At 47.7% G+C, this 16,875-nt stretch overlaps 8 protein-coding genes across 8 annotated transcripts; 4 read left to right on the plus strand and 4 right to left on the minus strand.

The window, feature by feature from the left end:
• Positions 1–489: 489 nt before the first annotated feature.
• N7525_000099 (uncharacterized protein) lies at positions 490–870 on the plus strand (the record flags this gene model as incomplete). Its single annotated transcript, XM_061211472.1, has 1 exon — positions 490–870. One exon carries the CDS (start codon positions 490–492, stop codon positions 868–870), a length of 381 nt encoding a protein of 126 aa, XP_061070698.1.
• Positions 871–972: 102 nt separating this feature from the next.
• Positions 973–2,400, minus strand: N7525_000100 (Zn(II)2Cys6 transcription factor; the record flags this gene model as incomplete). Its single annotated transcript, XM_002560046.1, has 1 exon — positions 973–2,400. One exon carries the CDS (start codon positions 2,398–2,400, stop codon positions 973–975), a length of 1,428 nt encoding a protein of 475 aa, XP_002560092.1.
• An 816-nt stretch (positions 2,401–3,216) lies between these two features.
• Positions 3,217–4,875, plus strand: N7525_000101 (GMC family oxidoreductase; the record flags this gene model as incomplete). The annotated part of the gene is made up of 2 exons (XM_002560047.2): positions 3,217–3,478; positions 3,554–4,875. The coding sequence occupies 2 exons, from the start codon at positions 3,217–3,219 to the stop codon at positions 4,873–4,875; spliced, it is 1,584 nt and encodes a 527-aa protein (XP_002560093.2).
• Positions 4,876–5,292: 417 nt separating this feature from the next.
• Positions 5,293–6,702, minus strand: N7525_000102 (Zn(II)2Cys6 transcription factor; the record flags this gene model as incomplete). The annotated part of the gene is made up of 1 exon (XM_002560048.1): positions 5,293–6,702. The coding sequence occupies one exon, from the start codon at positions 6,700–6,702 to the stop codon at positions 5,293–5,295; it is 1,410 nt and encodes a 469-aa protein (XP_002560094.1).
• A 740-nt stretch (positions 6,703–7,442) lies between these two features.
• Positions 7,443–9,161, plus strand: N7525_000103 (flavin-containing monooxygenase; the record flags this gene model as incomplete). The annotated part of the gene is made up of 1 exon (XM_002560049.1): positions 7,443–9,161. One exon carries the CDS (start codon positions 7,443–7,445, stop codon positions 9,159–9,161), a length of 1,719 nt encoding a protein of 572 aa, XP_002560095.1.
• A 2,363-nt stretch (positions 9,162–11,524) lies between these two features.
• N7525_000104 (uncharacterized protein) lies at positions 11,525–11,902 on the plus strand (the record flags this gene model as incomplete). The annotated part of the gene is made up of 1 exon (XM_061211473.1): positions 11,525–11,902. The coding sequence occupies one exon, from the start codon at positions 11,525–11,527 to the stop codon at positions 11,900–11,902; it is 378 nt and encodes a 125-aa protein (XP_061070699.1).
• A 453-nt stretch (positions 11,903–12,355) lies between these two features.
• Positions 12,356–14,088, minus strand: N7525_000105 (cytochrome P450; the record flags this gene model as incomplete). The annotated part of the gene is made up of 3 exons (XM_002560051.1): positions 12,356–12,516; positions 12,572–13,665; positions 13,760–14,088. 3 exons carry the CDS (start codon positions 14,086–14,088, stop codon positions 12,356–12,358), a joined length of 1,584 nt encoding a protein of 527 aa, XP_002560097.1.
• Positions 14,089–14,718: 630 nt separating this feature from the next.
• Positions 14,719–16,404, minus strand: N7525_000106 (aldehyde dehydrogenase family protein; the record flags this gene model as incomplete). Its single annotated transcript, XM_002560052.1, has 4 exons — positions 14,719–14,870; positions 14,929–15,954; positions 16,029–16,225; positions 16,277–16,404. 4 exons carry the CDS (start codon positions 16,402–16,404, stop codon positions 14,719–14,721), a joined length of 1,503 nt encoding a protein of 500 aa, XP_002560098.1.
• Between the last annotated feature and the right edge of the window lie 471 nt (positions 16,405–16,875).

The following is a 16,875-nucleotide window of genomic DNA, read 5'->3' on the forward strand; positions in this document are numbered from 1 at the left end:
CATACATCTGCTGCATACCGCATTGGGAACATAAGCGGGCTGAGTGGATCTACTGTTTGATATTGGACCCCGCGGCGTATCTCTCGGCGAATGTCCTATTAGGTATACGGATAGAGTCATCGCTTACTGTATTTGTTAGGAATGTGCCTTGAGTTACAATCCTTCGCGTGGACGACTGATCTGACCGGCAGACAAACAAAATACCAAGCAGGCTTGATGGCTTAGCGTGCAGCGTAGGTAGCTGTTCATTTCCTAATCTGAAGTCAAAGCGAAGCCGGAAAATGAGAGATGCCTCAACTGGAGAGGCGCTGTCCAAGCTATTCCAGGGTTTATGTATGTTGTATAAAACATCTTTCCTCGAGAATACATTTTCATTCTACCAACAGTTGACATCAGTCAGTTACCCGGTACGGAATGACCCGAAGCTCTATACTATCGAACCATTGCTAATAGGCACTCAAAGAACAACCAGAAATCGTTGTTCGCATCATGCCGCGCGGTCAAGGAAACGAAACCGGTTCTTCAGAACCCCATACTGTCCCCTACGGCTCCTGGAAATCTTTTCCCGAGCAACCGTTCCCCATGTATGCAGGAACCAAGTCGATCATCTATAGGTCCACTGACGGCAAGGTGGTCGTGGGAATGTTGCGTGAAAAGGGAAAAGATACACTGGTATGGCCAGTTGATGAATTCCTTTTCGTCACTCAAGGAACGATCCATATCGAAGTGCACGGCGGCGAGACCTTTACACTCGGCAAGGGTGATCTGATGGTGATGAAAAAGGGCCAGACAATCACGTTTGAGTGTAGCGAAGACTTTGCAAATGTTGCCGTCTTCATGGATCTAGAGGACAAGGTCACGCTGGTATGAGCTGCAGACAGACATCTCTAGTGAACATCCGAAAACTTCTTTATGTGTCGTATGTTGGCTATTTTGAGCGACCTTCGGGGCAGTATGTTGTAAGAGGTTTACCTAGCCAATTCGCAGGCGCCACTGCTTGACCAGCATGAGATCTAGCCAGGTAATTTCAATCCCAGAGTCATGTAAATTCCATAGCTCTTGGAGCAGTTCGATTACCCACAGTGTCGGTGGAATGCGGTTCGTGGAATAGACAACCTGAAGCTGCTCTATCACCCGCTCACGCAGCTCAGTATCGGTTGATTCTAGTTCAGCTGCAGCACTCAGCAATGGAAGTGTGTGCAAGTTTACGTATGGCGAGTTAATCGGTGTTATAAACAACATTTCCAGAGTCCGTAACGCCAGCGCTCGGATAGGACATTTGCTCGCCCCTTCCTCGCTGTCCGTTTCCACCTCCAATGCGAAATGAACTGTCCGGCCACATAAACGATAAAGCATCAGAAGGCCGTGGTTGCGGAAGGCCTCGGCCAGCAGGTATGCAAATTGGTTCTCTTCAGCCGAAGTGTAGGAGTTCAGTTCAGCCTCGAAAGTCGTCTCGCGTACGAAGTCTCTTGGCATACCGTCGGCAATTGAACGACAATATCGGCCGAGTTGCCCGAGCAAAAAGTAGAGATCAATGGAGTGAGATGTGATGGTATGAAAGCGCGAGCGTGCGGTTGTAACATACGCAGCCAGCCGACTTCGAGATACCTGGGTGTGATCTGCTATGTCCAGGCAAAAGGAACAGGCCATATCCCAATAAACATAGAAACCCATTGAGAGATGCACCAAATCATCGTCCACCCTGTCCTGCTGCTCTAAGGTCATTTCAACAGAAGCCTGGGCGGCTAGTAGATGCTCCCGCCCATAGTCCGTGGGCTGAGTAGTGATCCAAGAGGAGGACATACCCAGCATGAGGATGACAAGGAAACAGAGAGGCGAGCTTAAGCTTTGAGACTGCAGTTCCTGGCGAAGATTCCGTAAAGCCTTGCTCCGCTCCTCTAAACTGGCAGTCATATGCGAGGGCTGGAAATGTTGTTCATGAGCGGCACTAACGCACTGGATGACATAGACGAGTGAATTTGAGGCAGACAAATACTTGACAATGGGAAAAGACATCGGATTTCGGTCCCGGTCGAGACTCATAATTTGAGACATACGCTCAAACCAGTACTGAAGCAGGCGCAAGTTCACATCCGCATCGAAGTTTATTGGCTGGGTAAGCTGCGATAAGGGGTCCGCTGTACCTAGACACCAGACCTCCGGCTGCCATTGAGAGGCAGGAAGCACGGGTTGACAGATGGAGCCTCGGCGACGACATCGCAAGCAAACCGGAAAGGTCTCATCGCACTTGACACGCCTTTGGCGACAGCCTCGACAACCTGATCGGGTGCGAGTATGAGTTGGCTTGGTCTCAGTTTCATTCGGTACGGCTGTGCTTGTCTCATTCTGGTCCGTGTGGTAGGCCCGCTGGGGCGCGAAGCGCACTCGAAAGGATGGCATCAGGACGATTAGTGGAGCAAAGAGAAGAAGACAAAGCACGGGAGCAAGAGCAAGGGGTTAGGAAGGTGAAGAAGTCCAAGGAAATAGCAAGGAAATTGGCCCTAATGCGTATCAGGCGTTTGTCATATCTTGGCCCCAAAAGGGTACCCCCGCACACGCGGGGAGATTGTTACAATGGAAATAATAAAAAGTGGGGAGTTTGAAAAAGGAGGAAAGAAAGAAAAAGAAAAAGAAAAAGAAAAAGGAAATAAAAATAAAAAGAAAAGAAAACTATATTTTTGTCCGCGTATCGAGACGGTTGGGAGATACCAGAACCCAGCTCACTTGTGCAACGAAACCTTACTGGGACAGAGCTTAATGGAAAACCTTGGAATGCGGGGTTGCGGTAGAGCCATGGATCGATCCATGGATGGATCAGAAGGTATACCAATCGCCCGTCATTACCCGTTTATCTTCAACTGTTCCAAGGTTGTACTCCGGGAGAAATATCCCGGCCAGAACGGCCTATGGCGTGTGTCGGGATGCGCCGCGCTTGAGGTTCGGCTCCCCTCTCGCTAAATCGCTCAATCGGGTAAAAAGCACTCAGTGAAAGTCTAGCTGATATGGGTACCTGGGTACATATGTAGGTTTAGATAAGAAGAAAACAAAATAAAATATTGTAGATTAATTTGATTTTTATGACACTTGCTGTTTCCAAAGTTGACTGCTTCACAATTACTTAAACCCTTACCGATTCCAGATTCAACGTTGGCATTGCTTATCGTCGCCACTTCACTTTACCCCTTCAATTGCCGAAGGAGCTCTTTCCTTGCCGTCATGGATTCCCCCCTATCCACGATCGTGGAGGACCTACCCATCAGCAGACGCCAATTTGACTATATCATTGTTGGCGGGGGGACGGCTGGCTGTGTCATTGCAGACAGAGTCGCCGAGAATTTGCCCAATGCCACCATTCTCATGATCGAAGGCGGCGAAAGCGAGCTGGGCAAGGAGGAAATTCTCAACCTCAATGGCGCCGCTGACCTTTGGGGTTCCGACATGTATGATTATTCATACCGTTCTGTTCCACAGCCCTATGGTACGAATACGCCCCGCCCCCAATCTGACTGCAGAAAAATAAGGTGAACTGGCGAGTAACACGAGGAATTTGTAGGAAACAGCAATATCATCCACTCCCGTGCCAAGATGCTGGGTGGCTGTTCTAGCCATAATGGCGCGATTTCGTTTGCTCCACTCGCATATGACTGTAAGAGGTGGCAAGATCTAGGCGCTGAGAACTGGACACACGCAGAAATGCTGCGTCTAGTGCGCAAGCTCCGCAACAATATCATACCGGTCGACGAACGCCATCGCAGTCAGTTGGTCAAGGACTGGTTAAAAACCTGCTCCGAATTGTTTGGAGTACCCCACATCGACGATTTCAACCGTGAGATAGAAGAGCGCGGCAACCTCACGACGGGATGTGGCTTTCTCAGTATGGCCTACACACCGGAGAATAATCACCGGAGCAGTGCTAGTGTCGCGTACATTCACCCAATCCTTCGCGGCGAAGTCAAGCGGCCGAACTTGACCATCCTACAGAACACATGGGTCTCGCGAATTCTGTTCCAAGGAACCACTGCTACAGGTGTCACCGCAACAACCAAAGCTGGGCATGAGTACTCGCTTGTGGCAACGTCTGAAACGGTACTGTGTGCCGGGGCTATCGATACTCCACGTCTGATGCTGCTTTCTGGCCTTGGTCCGCGTGAACAGTTGGCCACCCATCAAATACCCCTTGTCCACGATATCCCCGGTGTTGGAGAGAACCTGCAAGACCACGCCGAGACAATGTATATGTGGGAGTTGCATGAGGCTGTTCCACCCGAACAAGTCGCCATGGGCTCCGAGGGAGTCATGGTGTTACGCCGTGAGGACATCAACGCTCGCGGCGACGACAATGACGTTATGGATTCTCTCTTCCACATGTTCACCGTTCCCTTTGACACCTATACTAAGCCTATGGGCTACGAATCACCCAAGAACGCCTTTTGCGTTATTCCATATACGCCTCGACCTGCCTCGGTTGGCCGTCTATGGCTGAAGTCAGCCAATCCGAAGGACAAACCGATGCTCGACCAGCGCTATTTCAGCGATTTGGAGGGATATGACAAGGCTAGCAACCTCTTCATGCTAAAGATGGCGCGCCGTATGGCCCAGGCAGAGCCCTTCAAAAAGTATATCAAGCGTGAAATTGCCCCAGGAGCTCACATTACCTCCGATGAGGACCTTTGTGAATACGGTCGGAAGGTCCACAATACCGTCTACCACCCATGTGGCACTGCAAAGATGGGGAATGTCGAGACCGATCGCATGGCGGTTGTTGATCCATCTCTTAAGGTGAGGGGGAGTCAAGCATCTTCGCGTTGCGGATGCCAGTGTATTCCCTTGCATGACTTCGATCAATCCTATGATCACTGTCTTGGCGATTGGTGAACGAGCTGCCGAGCTCATCATCAAGGATGCTTGCCGGACGGAACGAGCTGTACTTTGACTGCTGTCCGATACTTTGACTGCCGCCCGATTGTCACATACTTGTTCCATTTTATTGAGTATATATGCAGCCAAGTTTTCTAGTCAGATTTCACGTCATTAGCATGTAAGTAGTCCATAGGTTACTTATGATAGATACATTCATAACCCGAAAAAGTAATAAACTATGTCAGCCTTAACAATTCATCCAGTTATTCCTTCTACAGGAGCATCTGTTGCAGATACAATGTGATCTTACTGAAAATTCCCGGGACACTGCAAAACAGAAACAATGTAAGGTAAAATGAGTCTCAGAATCAAGAGTTAGTTATCATGTACATTCGTCAATTTAGTAAATATGGTTGAGGCACATAGAGAACATCAACCAAGGCTTAACCTCCATCCTCGTAGGAGCATGATGTGTACCCATGAGATGGTGATTTCAAAGTCACGGGCTTGCCAAACATCTTGCAGGATGTCAATCGCCATCAATTTACCAGGTAGGCGGTTGATTGAATACAAAGCAGTAAAACGGTCAACCACCATATCACGTTCCCGGTGATCATCTGCCGTAAGCTCAGATCCTGCAGTAAGAAGAGAAATTGCCTGCATATTCGTATGCCAGTTATGGGTGGGGATGAGGCTCAAGTCTTTGACTGTCTGTAGAGCGTATTGCCTGATGACCTTCTCTGTTTCAATGTTGTCGACAGGTGAGTGATTACCCATGTCTAAGTCTTCCCCAATTCGACAACCTGTCCGTCCGCAAATTCGGTATAGATTGATCAGGCCATGGTTTCGGAAAGAACTACCCAGCAGAATGAGTTCTGTATTTTTGGTAGTTGGTCGCCACGCCAGCAACCGTGTTTCGAATTCTTCCTCCAGCGCTTTGTCTCTGATCCCGAGATCAATGAATGACCTGCAATACCGCCCTAGATTTGCTAGAGTGTACATGATCTCAGCCGAGTAGCCCATAATCGGGTGAAAGTCCCCCGCAATCTTTGCCACTGCTTCCGGAATCGACGAGCTGATTGTGGACTGTTGATTTGGGTCCACAAGGAATGAGCACGCCATATCCCAGTATAAATATGTACCAAGAGCTAACTGTGCGAATTTGCTGTCGGTGTTTGTCGATGGATTTAGAATCAGCTCAATTAAAGCCCTTGCTCCATTCAGGTGCTCATACCCGAATTGGGAAGACGAGGGATCAATCCAGGGGGTGCTAATTCCAAGCATGAAGACAGTCATAAATGTAATTGGATGTGGCTGTTGGCGTCCACCCAACTCCTTTTGCAAAAGCAACAGCGCTTTACCTCGCTCCTCAAGACACGTCTCAAGGCAATCCTTTTTGAAAAACCGTTCATGGGCAGCACTGATGCTCAGAATAGTTGGCATGAGAGAAGGGGAAATGTGCAGATATTCAAGGATTGGGAACGAGAAAGGGTTGGATTCCGGGTCCAAAACCATGATCTGGCTAGCTTTCTCACACCAGTGCCTCAGTAGGCGCACTTGGGAAGGCGAGGTGATGTCGGATAGAATCAGCGGAGAAATCTCCAACTGCCATTGTGGCAAGGAGCTTTCTGACTCGCACACCGTGCCTCGTTTCTGGCATCGGAGACAAACGGGGAAGGTCTCATCGCATTTGACCCGTCGTTTCTTGCAGTTCTTGCAGCCAGAACGACTTCTTTGGGGTGGAGTGCCTATCTCGGAATATTGACACTGGTCACAGGCGATAGGCTTTTGGACAGACACTTGCGTGGTCGGGGCGAATCGGACGTTAAATCTGCGTGGCATTTCGCGGCAGTGCGACAGTTCGAGGGGAAATGGGAGTCCGAGGCTGAGAATACTAAGTCACTCCTTGAAAAGTAGGCCTGTGATATGTGATCCTCTCTATTGGCGAAAGATAGCTTCGTTCCCCATTAGAAATAAAGGTGTTTAGCTCGGGGATACCGATCATCGCGCATGACCTTGATAGATGTTCAAATGTGTCAAATGGTTTGTGTTCCCCGCATCCGATACGTAAATGGAAATGCCTAATGGCTATCTGGCCTGGAACAGACCGTACCGTTGATCTTGATACAATCTCCGGGTCCAGCGTGGCCGACAGCCATACCTCGTCTATGCTGAATGGGGAATGCGGAGTGATAAGAAACCCCATAGACCCGAGCCCCACCTCTCGCGTTTAGGCCGAAATAGGCAACATTAGGTCAGTCTTGTTAATAAAGCATTGGTGGCAAACCATCTAATCAGAATAATCTAGAAAGTAATTTGTTTTGGGAGCCAGCCATGTGATGTGCAAAGAAACCAAACTCCTTGTGACACTCGGTATTTCTAGTCAGATCCACCCTCAACTTTCCGAATGAGGAGTGGACGCGATGATGAGGCCGAGCATGGCAAATATCATTCATAGTGGATGTCGTTATAAGATGAGAGTTGGAGTGATCTAGATACCCTCGAACCGTCAGGTCATTCTCGCAATATATCCCCAACCACACTTCTTGTCTGACACCTGAGACATGCCGGACACCATCAATATGGACGCACTTGTTGTCGGCGCCGGCGTGGGAGGAATTTACTCCACGTACCGCCTGTCGCGTATGGGGCTGTCTGTCAAATGTGTGGACGTTGCCAGCGACGTTGGTGGCACCTGGTATTGGAATAGATATCCCGGTGCCATGAGTGACACCGAAAGCTACCTTTACCGTTATTCATGGGACAAAGAAGACCTGCAAACCTACCCCTGGTCTCATCACTATGTCTACCAACCGGAGATCTTGAAGTACCTCCAGCATGTCGTCGAGAAACATGATCTCCGGAAGTACATGAAGTTCGAGACCGAGATGACATCGGCCACATGGAATGAGGACACTCAAAGATGGATTGTGACCTGCTCCGGCTCCGAAGAGTGGAATATCAGCGCTCGCTACTTGGTTAACTCTCTTGGATTGCTCTCCAAAATTCATTACCCCGATATCCGTGGTCTTTCGTCTTTCGCTGGTGACCTGATCCATACAGCACGATGGCCGGAAGACTTGAACCTTGAAGGAAAAAGGGTCGGCATCATTGGAAATGGATCTACCGGAATACAAGTTATGACAGCACTTGCTCCAATCGTTGAAAGCCTGACCTCCTTCCAACGCCACCCTCAATACTCAGTTCCGAGTGGCCAGCGCCCCGTCACAAAAGAATATCGCGACAAGGTCAATGCTACCTACGAACAAATATGGGATGGTGTTTGGTCATCGACTGTTGGTTTTGGTGTGGTTGAATCCAAACGCAATACTATGGATGCTAGCCCCGAGGAGCGGCAGAAAGCTTTCCAGGAGGTCTGGGAACAAGGCAATGGCTTCCGCTTTATGTTCAGCGCTTTTGGAGACATTACCACCAACAAGGCTGCCAACGAAGAGGCGTGCAAATTCATCCGTGGCAAAATTGACGAGGTGGTGAAATATCCCCGCAAGGCAGCAATCCTGAAGCCAAAGGACCTATATGCTCGTCGACCACTTTGTGACACCGGCTACTATGAGATTTTCAATCGTGAGAATGTTGACGTGATCGATCTCAAGGAATCACCGATCGATCAGATTGTTCCGGAAGGCATTCGGACCACTGACGGGACAACCCATCATCTCGACGCGCTAATTTTCGCTACTGGGTTTGATGCCATTGAAGGCAACTACATGCGGGTCAAGATCTCAGGACGGAACGGAAAGACGATCCAAGAGCATTGGAAGAACGGTCCTAAGGCTTTTGGTAGTATCGCCTGCGCAGGTTTCCCCAATATGTTTATTGTTGCCGGTCCTCAAGGTCCATTTGCCAATTTCCCACCTGTCATTGAAAGTGAAATTAACTTCATCATGTCATGCATTGAATATGCCGAAGAAAATATTGTCGCGGCTCAGGTGGACGAACCAAATAGGGCTGCCAATGGTACTTCCAATGGGGCTGCCAACGGGACTTCCAGTGGCACTTCCAATGCCACTGCGAATGGTGCTTTGAAAACAAATGAATCTTACGCAAGGAAAGGGAAGCCAACGATCATGGAGGTGTCGGATAAAGCAGAAACAGAATGGATCGACTTGTGCAACCGACTGATTGAAGGGTCATTGTTCACTACGACGGCAAGTTGGATCTTTGGCCAGAATATCCCCGGGCGGAAACCAAGCACGAACTTCTATTTTGGGGGCCTTAAGAGCTACTTGGACTGGGTGAAATTTCAAACTTCCAATGGGTTCCCTGGTTTTCTTGGATAAATACGATTAGTCAATTTCAGTGTACTTACTTCTGGCAGCATAAGTTATCACGAATGAATATGTAACAATGTTGACGGTAACTGCTGCTTTGGGTTACGATCGGCTCCCAGATCGCAGGGTGACTCTGTCACCTGCGTACGGCATAGCTTAGGGCGGCGATCTTTACAGCAGTCTTTTCAGATAGCAAAGGTACGGCTGCCCTCCGCCCCCTTACCCCCACCCGTTTTCGGTCACAAACTGTGCGGGCCATGATAGTTATCTAGACTTCTAGAAGAAACACAAGGGCCAGGATCTAGACGGGTTGAGAAAGAAGCCAGTATATTGAAGCAAAAGAGAAGATTTTTGTTTCCCATTTGTTGGGAAGGAAGGGGAGGCGGAGGCGAAGCAGCAAAAAAGGTTCGGAATGGGACGGGCCGGCTCTTGGACCTTCATTTAGCGAGGTATGTGATCCGGAATCGGAAGGCGATCTTTGGGATGTCTATGAAACGAGCGCCCATTCAGTCAATATTCTCATCCTACAAACATACATACAGTCAATGAATATATCTTTGGCTCCATGGGCCCTTCCACTTTCTTCGGAAAAATCTGCTTTGAACAAGCAGAGCGAGCACGCAAGTCGAGAAAGAAGTGGCCCACGGTTCAATAGGCAGTCACGACCGAGGGGAGCGCCACGCACTTCAGAACTGTTTATTTGGCGGATTCTGTGGTTTCTCCTACTGCAAGTTTGCTGCTTTAATTCCTCGGTTAGCCGAGGCGCCCTATAATTCTTCTTATATCCATTACTTGCAGGGATCGACTACAGACCTCAGACCTCTTGAGTCCTCGACTGACGCTCTTTTTTTACCTTACCTGTTCACTTGGACTATTAACAGCAGATTTACCAAGGGTACGAGCTCGAAAGCAGCTACTCTCGCACGACCTCCTTGTAGCGTTTATCGAAGCTAAGAGTAACACGGTGGGACATTTTAATACTGGAAAAGCCCCGAACAACTTGCAAATTTGGCTGCCAAATTATAGTGGAGATTTTTGGACATTGTTAAATTGACTCCTATGTGTTGACATGCATACATACATGGATGCGATGCGGGCAGGGTATGGGTTTGTCTCTGTGCAGACTGAGCATTTGCCTAGTTCGTCGCGTTTGTCATTCTCGAGGAATCATATACAGCCTCCTTTCCATAGATTTATATCACGTTTTTCTTCCTCCTTCATCACCCTGGTAGCATGTAGCCTTATGACTATGCCATGAAATCAGATATCAGAATACCCAAAAGTTCAGCCTTTTGCGAAACCTACCCTTCCTTTTCAAGCCTTCGCCGAAGGTGATAAGCGTAACCCGCCAACGTCAGTATCCCCGCCGCAATGAAAAATGCCATGTAGTGAAATCTCAGGATGCAAGCCTCCTCAGAGTTTCAATGGCCGCACACAGTCAGAGAGCCAAAGAGAATAGCCAGGAGTGCCAGGATGGTTCTGTTCCAGTAAATTTAATAACCATCAGCACGGGATGTAGTTATTGCTTTCTTTACGAGAAGCTTGGCAATAGGTGCCACAAGTTATTTTACAATGAGGTTATCGGGATAGGAGTCCACCAACTAACACGAGAGGTGAAGTAGGTAGCTCATCCTACGGCTGGCTTTTCGTAGAGGAGTCGCGGGATGGAATAGAGGTTTTCAAGGATGCTCCTTTCTCCATATTGACAAGAAGGATGTACGGAAACGGAGAGGCACGTCGGAAAACTGTCGAGGGACTTGGATATATGACGATGGAGGCTGAAGGATTTTTGCCAAATGCACAACTCTCAAGTTGGAATTTCTACTCAGAACAAAGTTGTACGTAGATAATCGAATAATCGAATTACAGCACTGGCATGGTTGTGTCATCAGCGAGGCTCAGTTCCGAGAACCTCTACATTGAAAGCAAACGGGTTGTCATCGGAGGTTGTATAGGTCTCTAACTCGCCACAATGGATATTTTTGTAATGATGTATCTTCCAAGGTTCGCTAGTCGAGAAGCACCTCACTTTGGCATATTCGACACATGTGGGTTTTCATACATGTCTTCTTTTGGGGTTCAATGTAATTGGTAATCCAAGAGCCTGAAAGATTCCATTGGTCCTGAGGAGTCATGAAGTTCGGATGTCTGCTGAATCGGGCAACTGGAAGTGGATCAACTGCCGTAATAGTGAGGGGTCTATTCCCGTTGTCCTTTCTATCCTTCCTCTATATAATGTCTGTAAGTCCAAGTCAGAGTCCGGACCAGCCGCATATATTTACTCCTTCTTGCCTTACCTCAAAAAGTCTCTTGAAAGTCCGCATCCCCTGACCTCCTGAAAAAGCCCCTCATAGCTGACTATATAAACAGGAATGACACCGTCAATTCCCAACACCACCGGATCAGAATCGCCAGCCGATGTCCCCTACGGGCCGTACACCAGTTTTCCTTGGGAGCCTCTGCCCGAGTACGGTGGGGAGAAATCCGTCATGTATCGTTCAGCCGATGGAAAAGTCGTCGCGGCAGCAGCAAAGGAAACAGGAACTGCAACATTGACCTATCCGTGTGACGAATCCTTTTATGTCACGGATGGATGGGTCAGACTCAACGTTCATGGTGGGGATCACTTCGTCCTGACCAAGGGAGAATTCGTGTACTTGAAGAAGGGGACGACGGTTGATTTCACATTTGGTCCCGGGTTTGCGAACGTCGCGGTCTTCATGGATAGTGAACCTGTAACCCTTCTCTAACAAAGGGGATTAAATTATAGTGTTGAAGGCTATATAGTTTTGCTATAATTCGGAAAGTGAATATTGTATTTGCATGTGGTTCTTACGAATCCTGTCGTATCTACAAATGAAAAATGTGTATGCAATAGAATGAGTGACATGGTGCTAGATAATAATACGCAAAAGCTGTATGAAAGAGTGGGTAGGTTTCCATCTTGCAAAAGACGATGTTTGGAATTTCAGAGCGCTAAAATCACTTATTCAGCTTTCGAAATCTGAAAAGACCTGCAGGTCTACTATGGCAGAAGAGAGAGGAATAGAAACGTTGAATTCACATGAAATGACCAAGCCCACTGCCCACCTATATGGGCCAGACAAAGGAAAACAGCCTACAAAACTCCTCCGAGCTCCGAGCATCTGTATCAGAGCATTTGATCTTCCATAAGAAGACATGTGGTGTTGATTTCTGAAATTTCAAGCCGAAGTGTCGCCGGCGTAAGGCGCTGCATGAAATTTAACCTCGAGTCGATGACCTTTTGGTCCTGCAAGGTAAAAGTCGAGCAAGTCCATATCGCCGTGAGCATGGATAGACGTGGTATAATGGGCATAAACAGCAGCAACCAAATATTTCATCGCTAGCCACCAGATTTTGGTTAGTGTGGTCCTCGATTTCAGATCCCAAAGACTTACAATAATATGCAAAATTGGAACCTATACACATTCTGGGCCCACTGCTAAATGCCCAAAACCATCGCTTCATATTTGCGAGCTCGTCAGGTGAAGCATCAAGCCAACGCTGAGGCTTCCATTGGAAGGGGTCTGGGAAAACTTCGGGGGTCCGATGAAGTATGTATGCATATGACTGAACAATGGTGCCTGCTGGGATATCAGAGTATCCACCAAGGGAGCAAGTTTTTGGAACCACTCTAGGCTGTCCGCCAGGTACTGCCGGCCAGAGACGAAGTGTCTCCATAATGATCGCATGGAGAACTGGGAGGGCGTCAATTGCTTTCGGCTCGGCAATGTCATCGACTTCGACCTTTCTTTTCAAGTCATCTTGTTGTGGAAGCTTTACACCACGCAGCTCCTCGCGAAGCTTTGTCTGCCACTCCGGATTTCGGCACATCTCATAGAAAAGATAGGTTTCGGTGTTGCCGCTAGTCTCAAATGCAGCCGAGCTGTGGGCAAACATGTCGCTTGCGATCTGCATCCTTTGAGGATATGCACTTTTGGTACCATTGGGGTCGCTCATTGACTGGAGAGCTTGCTGGAAGATAACAGGCTGGTCATCGCTATGGATCGGCTCGGAGCTTGCAATGAGCTGTTGGGCACTGTCGCATTTTTGGAGATTCCAGTCTTCGGCAGCCCCAAATTTCGTGTCAACAGATCGAGGGATCAAATAAATTCCAATCTTGCGAAGGAAATTTGCAAGTTTTGGAAAGTAGTACTGCCAAAAGAGAAACGGATAAGGTGCGAAAAATCCGTCGAGGTATAGCTTCCGCTCTTTGTGATCCTCTAGCAAATTGCTACCCAAGGAACGGCCGAATTGAAATTGAACGAAAGTATCCATTGAGTATGAATAATTCATTCCAAGTACCTCGACAGGCTTGTCTTCACCAGAGGCTTTTCGGATTAGAGGCAGGTATCTACCAAATAAGACATCGCGAGTGGCTGCACGTGCTGTCGGAGACAATGAGATGAAAGACTTGGAGAAAGTGTTGGAGATCATCCTTTTGCGGGCGGAATGTAGGGCATTGTCTTCAAACGTGGGAATGTTCTCTGTGCTGTTGAGAATTAGCTGCTTTATTCCACACTTGAGACCATCCACATAAATTGTATCCATGGCATCGTCTGGGTTGATTTTGTGTGTAAACTTACTTATAAATAGCAAAACCATTAAAGTAGAAGTCAGGTTTAGGAAAACCACCCTGATATATAGGTTTCACCCCATCATCAAAGGTGTTTATACTGAGAAGGCTCGGCCCAAGAAGAAGGGAGGGCCCCAGTTTCATGTGCTTGTCATAAACCGTGCGGTTCTCCTGATTAGTCCATCTTAACCAGTATATCCAGATCGAACAGAACCGGCATGACCAGTGAGCCGCGGGCACTTTTGAAAGAGGAGAAAGAAGGACTGGATATATGAGGAATTTGTGAAGGATGACACCAAGAATACCGACAAAAGGTAGAAAGGAAATATGAAGCTGCATTTTGCAGACCTTTCCGGCTGATGTGAGGAAATATTGATTTAGAGTACATAGGTGCGCTGTCGAGTGTTATATATTTTCTAATGAATAGCAGCATATCATCCAACTTGAAGCTTCTATGCCTTATTTCGCTATCCCTCCCAAGTTGGAAAGGGGGTCAATAGAACCTATAATGGCATCGTGTCGAGGTCAAGCTTAGAAAGAAAAAGCAACAATTTTAGAAATCTGGTCTTTTCCAGGCTAAAAGTAAAAATCGGTGACAGACGATCATGCAGTCTTCTCCAGGGCTCCTCCGGATTTCCTATTTAGGCCTGTGGGGGCCTCAGCACTTTCCCGATTAGGCCGCTAAGCGGGAATGAAGAGAAGTCCGGAATTCGCGTAGGAAAAGAATGAGACGATTTATGGTCTACCGTCTATGTTGTAGGGCTGTTTGGAATTGTGAGCAGGACTCAATTGGAATGCTTTAGAAAAAGGAGAAGATAAAAAAAGTGGTTGTTGCACCTGGTAGTTTAAAGAGCGGAAAATTATATACATTGTTGAGATATGCAATAACTTTCTAATGATTTTTCAAATTACAAAAAGCTTCTCTCCAACTGTAGAGCTTGAAATCGGGTAGTACAACGCATCAATGTTTTATAACCTCGCGTTCAAATTGATGTGAACAGACTTCGTAATAGTGAACGCCTCGATACCTTCCTCGCCCATCTCCCGCCCAAACCCTGATTGTTTGTATCCACCAAATGGCACGCGCACATCGTCATCATTGCTACTGTTGATCCATATCGCTAGAAAAAGAAAAACACGTTAACACTCTAGAGAACCGAAAAATAACGGAAGACTCACTGCCAGACTGGATTCTCTTCGATACCCTCAAAGCACGCGAGATGTCCTTTGTGAAGACGGATGCACCTAACCCAAAGACCGTGCTGTTCGCGCGTTTGATTGCCTCTGACTCTTCATGAAAAGGTGCAATAACCACGAACGGACCAAAAACCTCATCCTGAACAATGGCCATACTGTCTGTTACGTCCGCAAATACGGTTGGGGCGACATAAAATCCCTTGCCTCTAACATTCTTGAATGCCTTTCCACCACACACTAACCGTGCTCCTTCCCGTTTTCCAGTCTCCATATAAGAGAGAACTCGGTCAAACTGGTCCCTGGTGACCTGTGGGCCTTGGAAGGTGTCTGAATGGAAAGGGTCGCCAACCTTGGAGATTCTTTCCACTTCTGCTTTGAACTGATTGACAAAGTCTTCGTAGATGTCAGCATGTACAAAGATGCGACTTGTTGCTGAGCAAACTTGTCCCTGGTTGGACATAATGCCTCGGTGACCCCAGCGCACAGCTTGTTCTAGATCTGCATCTGGGAAGACCAGCATTGGCGATTTCCCACCTGTCTCCAACGTAACTCTCTTGAGCGTACTGGCAGCGTTCTTCATAATTTGTTTGCCAGTTGGAGTAGACCCAGTGAATGTAATCATATCAATGTCGGCATGCGCTGCTATAGCAGAGCCAACCTCCCTACCGGTACCATTGAGCACATTCACCACTCCAGCCGGGATCCCAGCTTCCTTGACAAGATTTGCGAAGTAGAGAGCTGAAAGCGGGGTTTGTTCGGCCGCTTTGACGATGAGTGTGTTGCCCGCCGCTAGGGCCGGAGCCACCTTGGTCACCATATTCACGAGAGGGAAGTTCCAAGGGATAATGGCGCCACAAACTCCAATGGGCTCACGCATCACATATGCCAATTTATCTGCATTCGGGTCGATAACCTTTCCATGGATTTTATCAGACCAGCCAGCGTAATACCGCAGTAGACTGATAGCCCCCACAACATCTTCGTTCCGCGCAGCATGGTAGGTCTTGCCTGTGATAAAAAAAGATCATCAGTATGCAGGTTAGATGAGGAGAGAGAGCGCGCAGAATAGAAAACTCTCGTACCATTATCCCAGGCATCAATGGTGGCCAGTACATCTGCATGTTGCTCGATCAACCCAGCGAGCTTGTATAACAGCTCGCCACGCACAGATGTGTCCAGCGTCCGCCACTCCCCATTGAATGCCCGACGGGCAGCCTCAACGGCCATGTCGACATCCTTCGTGTCTGCTGCATGCACCGTACAGATTTCTTCTTCATTTCTATTGTATAGCGAGTTAGTAATTTATCAGCAAATAGAAATCTAGACTCACGCAGGGTTTATAGTTGGAATCCCCATCCCCCTTGAAGATGATCTCCATTCATTGTCGATGAATAGGCCCAAAGGTTGCTTGAACTTTAAGCCGTTGGGCGCGATAAGGTAAACGTGCAAGTCAGACATAGCTAGATTTAGTAACAACAGCAATGCAGGCAGGTAATTGAAAGGAAGCAGGAAGCAGGATGGGGAATCAAGACCCTGCTGTAATAGAGGTCTCAGCTAGACCTTGGGAATGTCCTTCTCACGTCTGTGTATAATAAAACAAAATAAAATGGTGATTCGACAAGGCTGAATTAAATGTAACATAACATAATCTTATATTAAATGGATTATGAAAATGAAGCAAGAACTCAAAATATTTACATCTCGATGTGCCTCTTCTTCTATCTCGCTTCCTGTCTCGATTAGGAAACTAGAATGTGATCCCCACATGAACCGAGTACGTACGCGTTAAAGAAGAATTTAACCCAACTCCACTCCCCGGCTGCCTGATAGAGAAGATAGGCGATCAGCAATAAGGCATGTATACACGAGGAAGCCAGGTAACGGAAGTTTTTCCGTAGATACTTCTTTCTCATCATTCACCGCATACCG

This window comes from Penicillium rubens, assembly GCF_028828025.1.
Source record: "Penicillium rubens strain IBT 27055 chromosome Unknown utg000001l_segment0_segment0, whole genome shotgun sequence".
NCBI classification, from domain to species: Eukaryota; Fungi; Ascomycota; class Eurotiomycetes; order Eurotiales; family Aspergillaceae; genus Penicillium; species Penicillium rubens.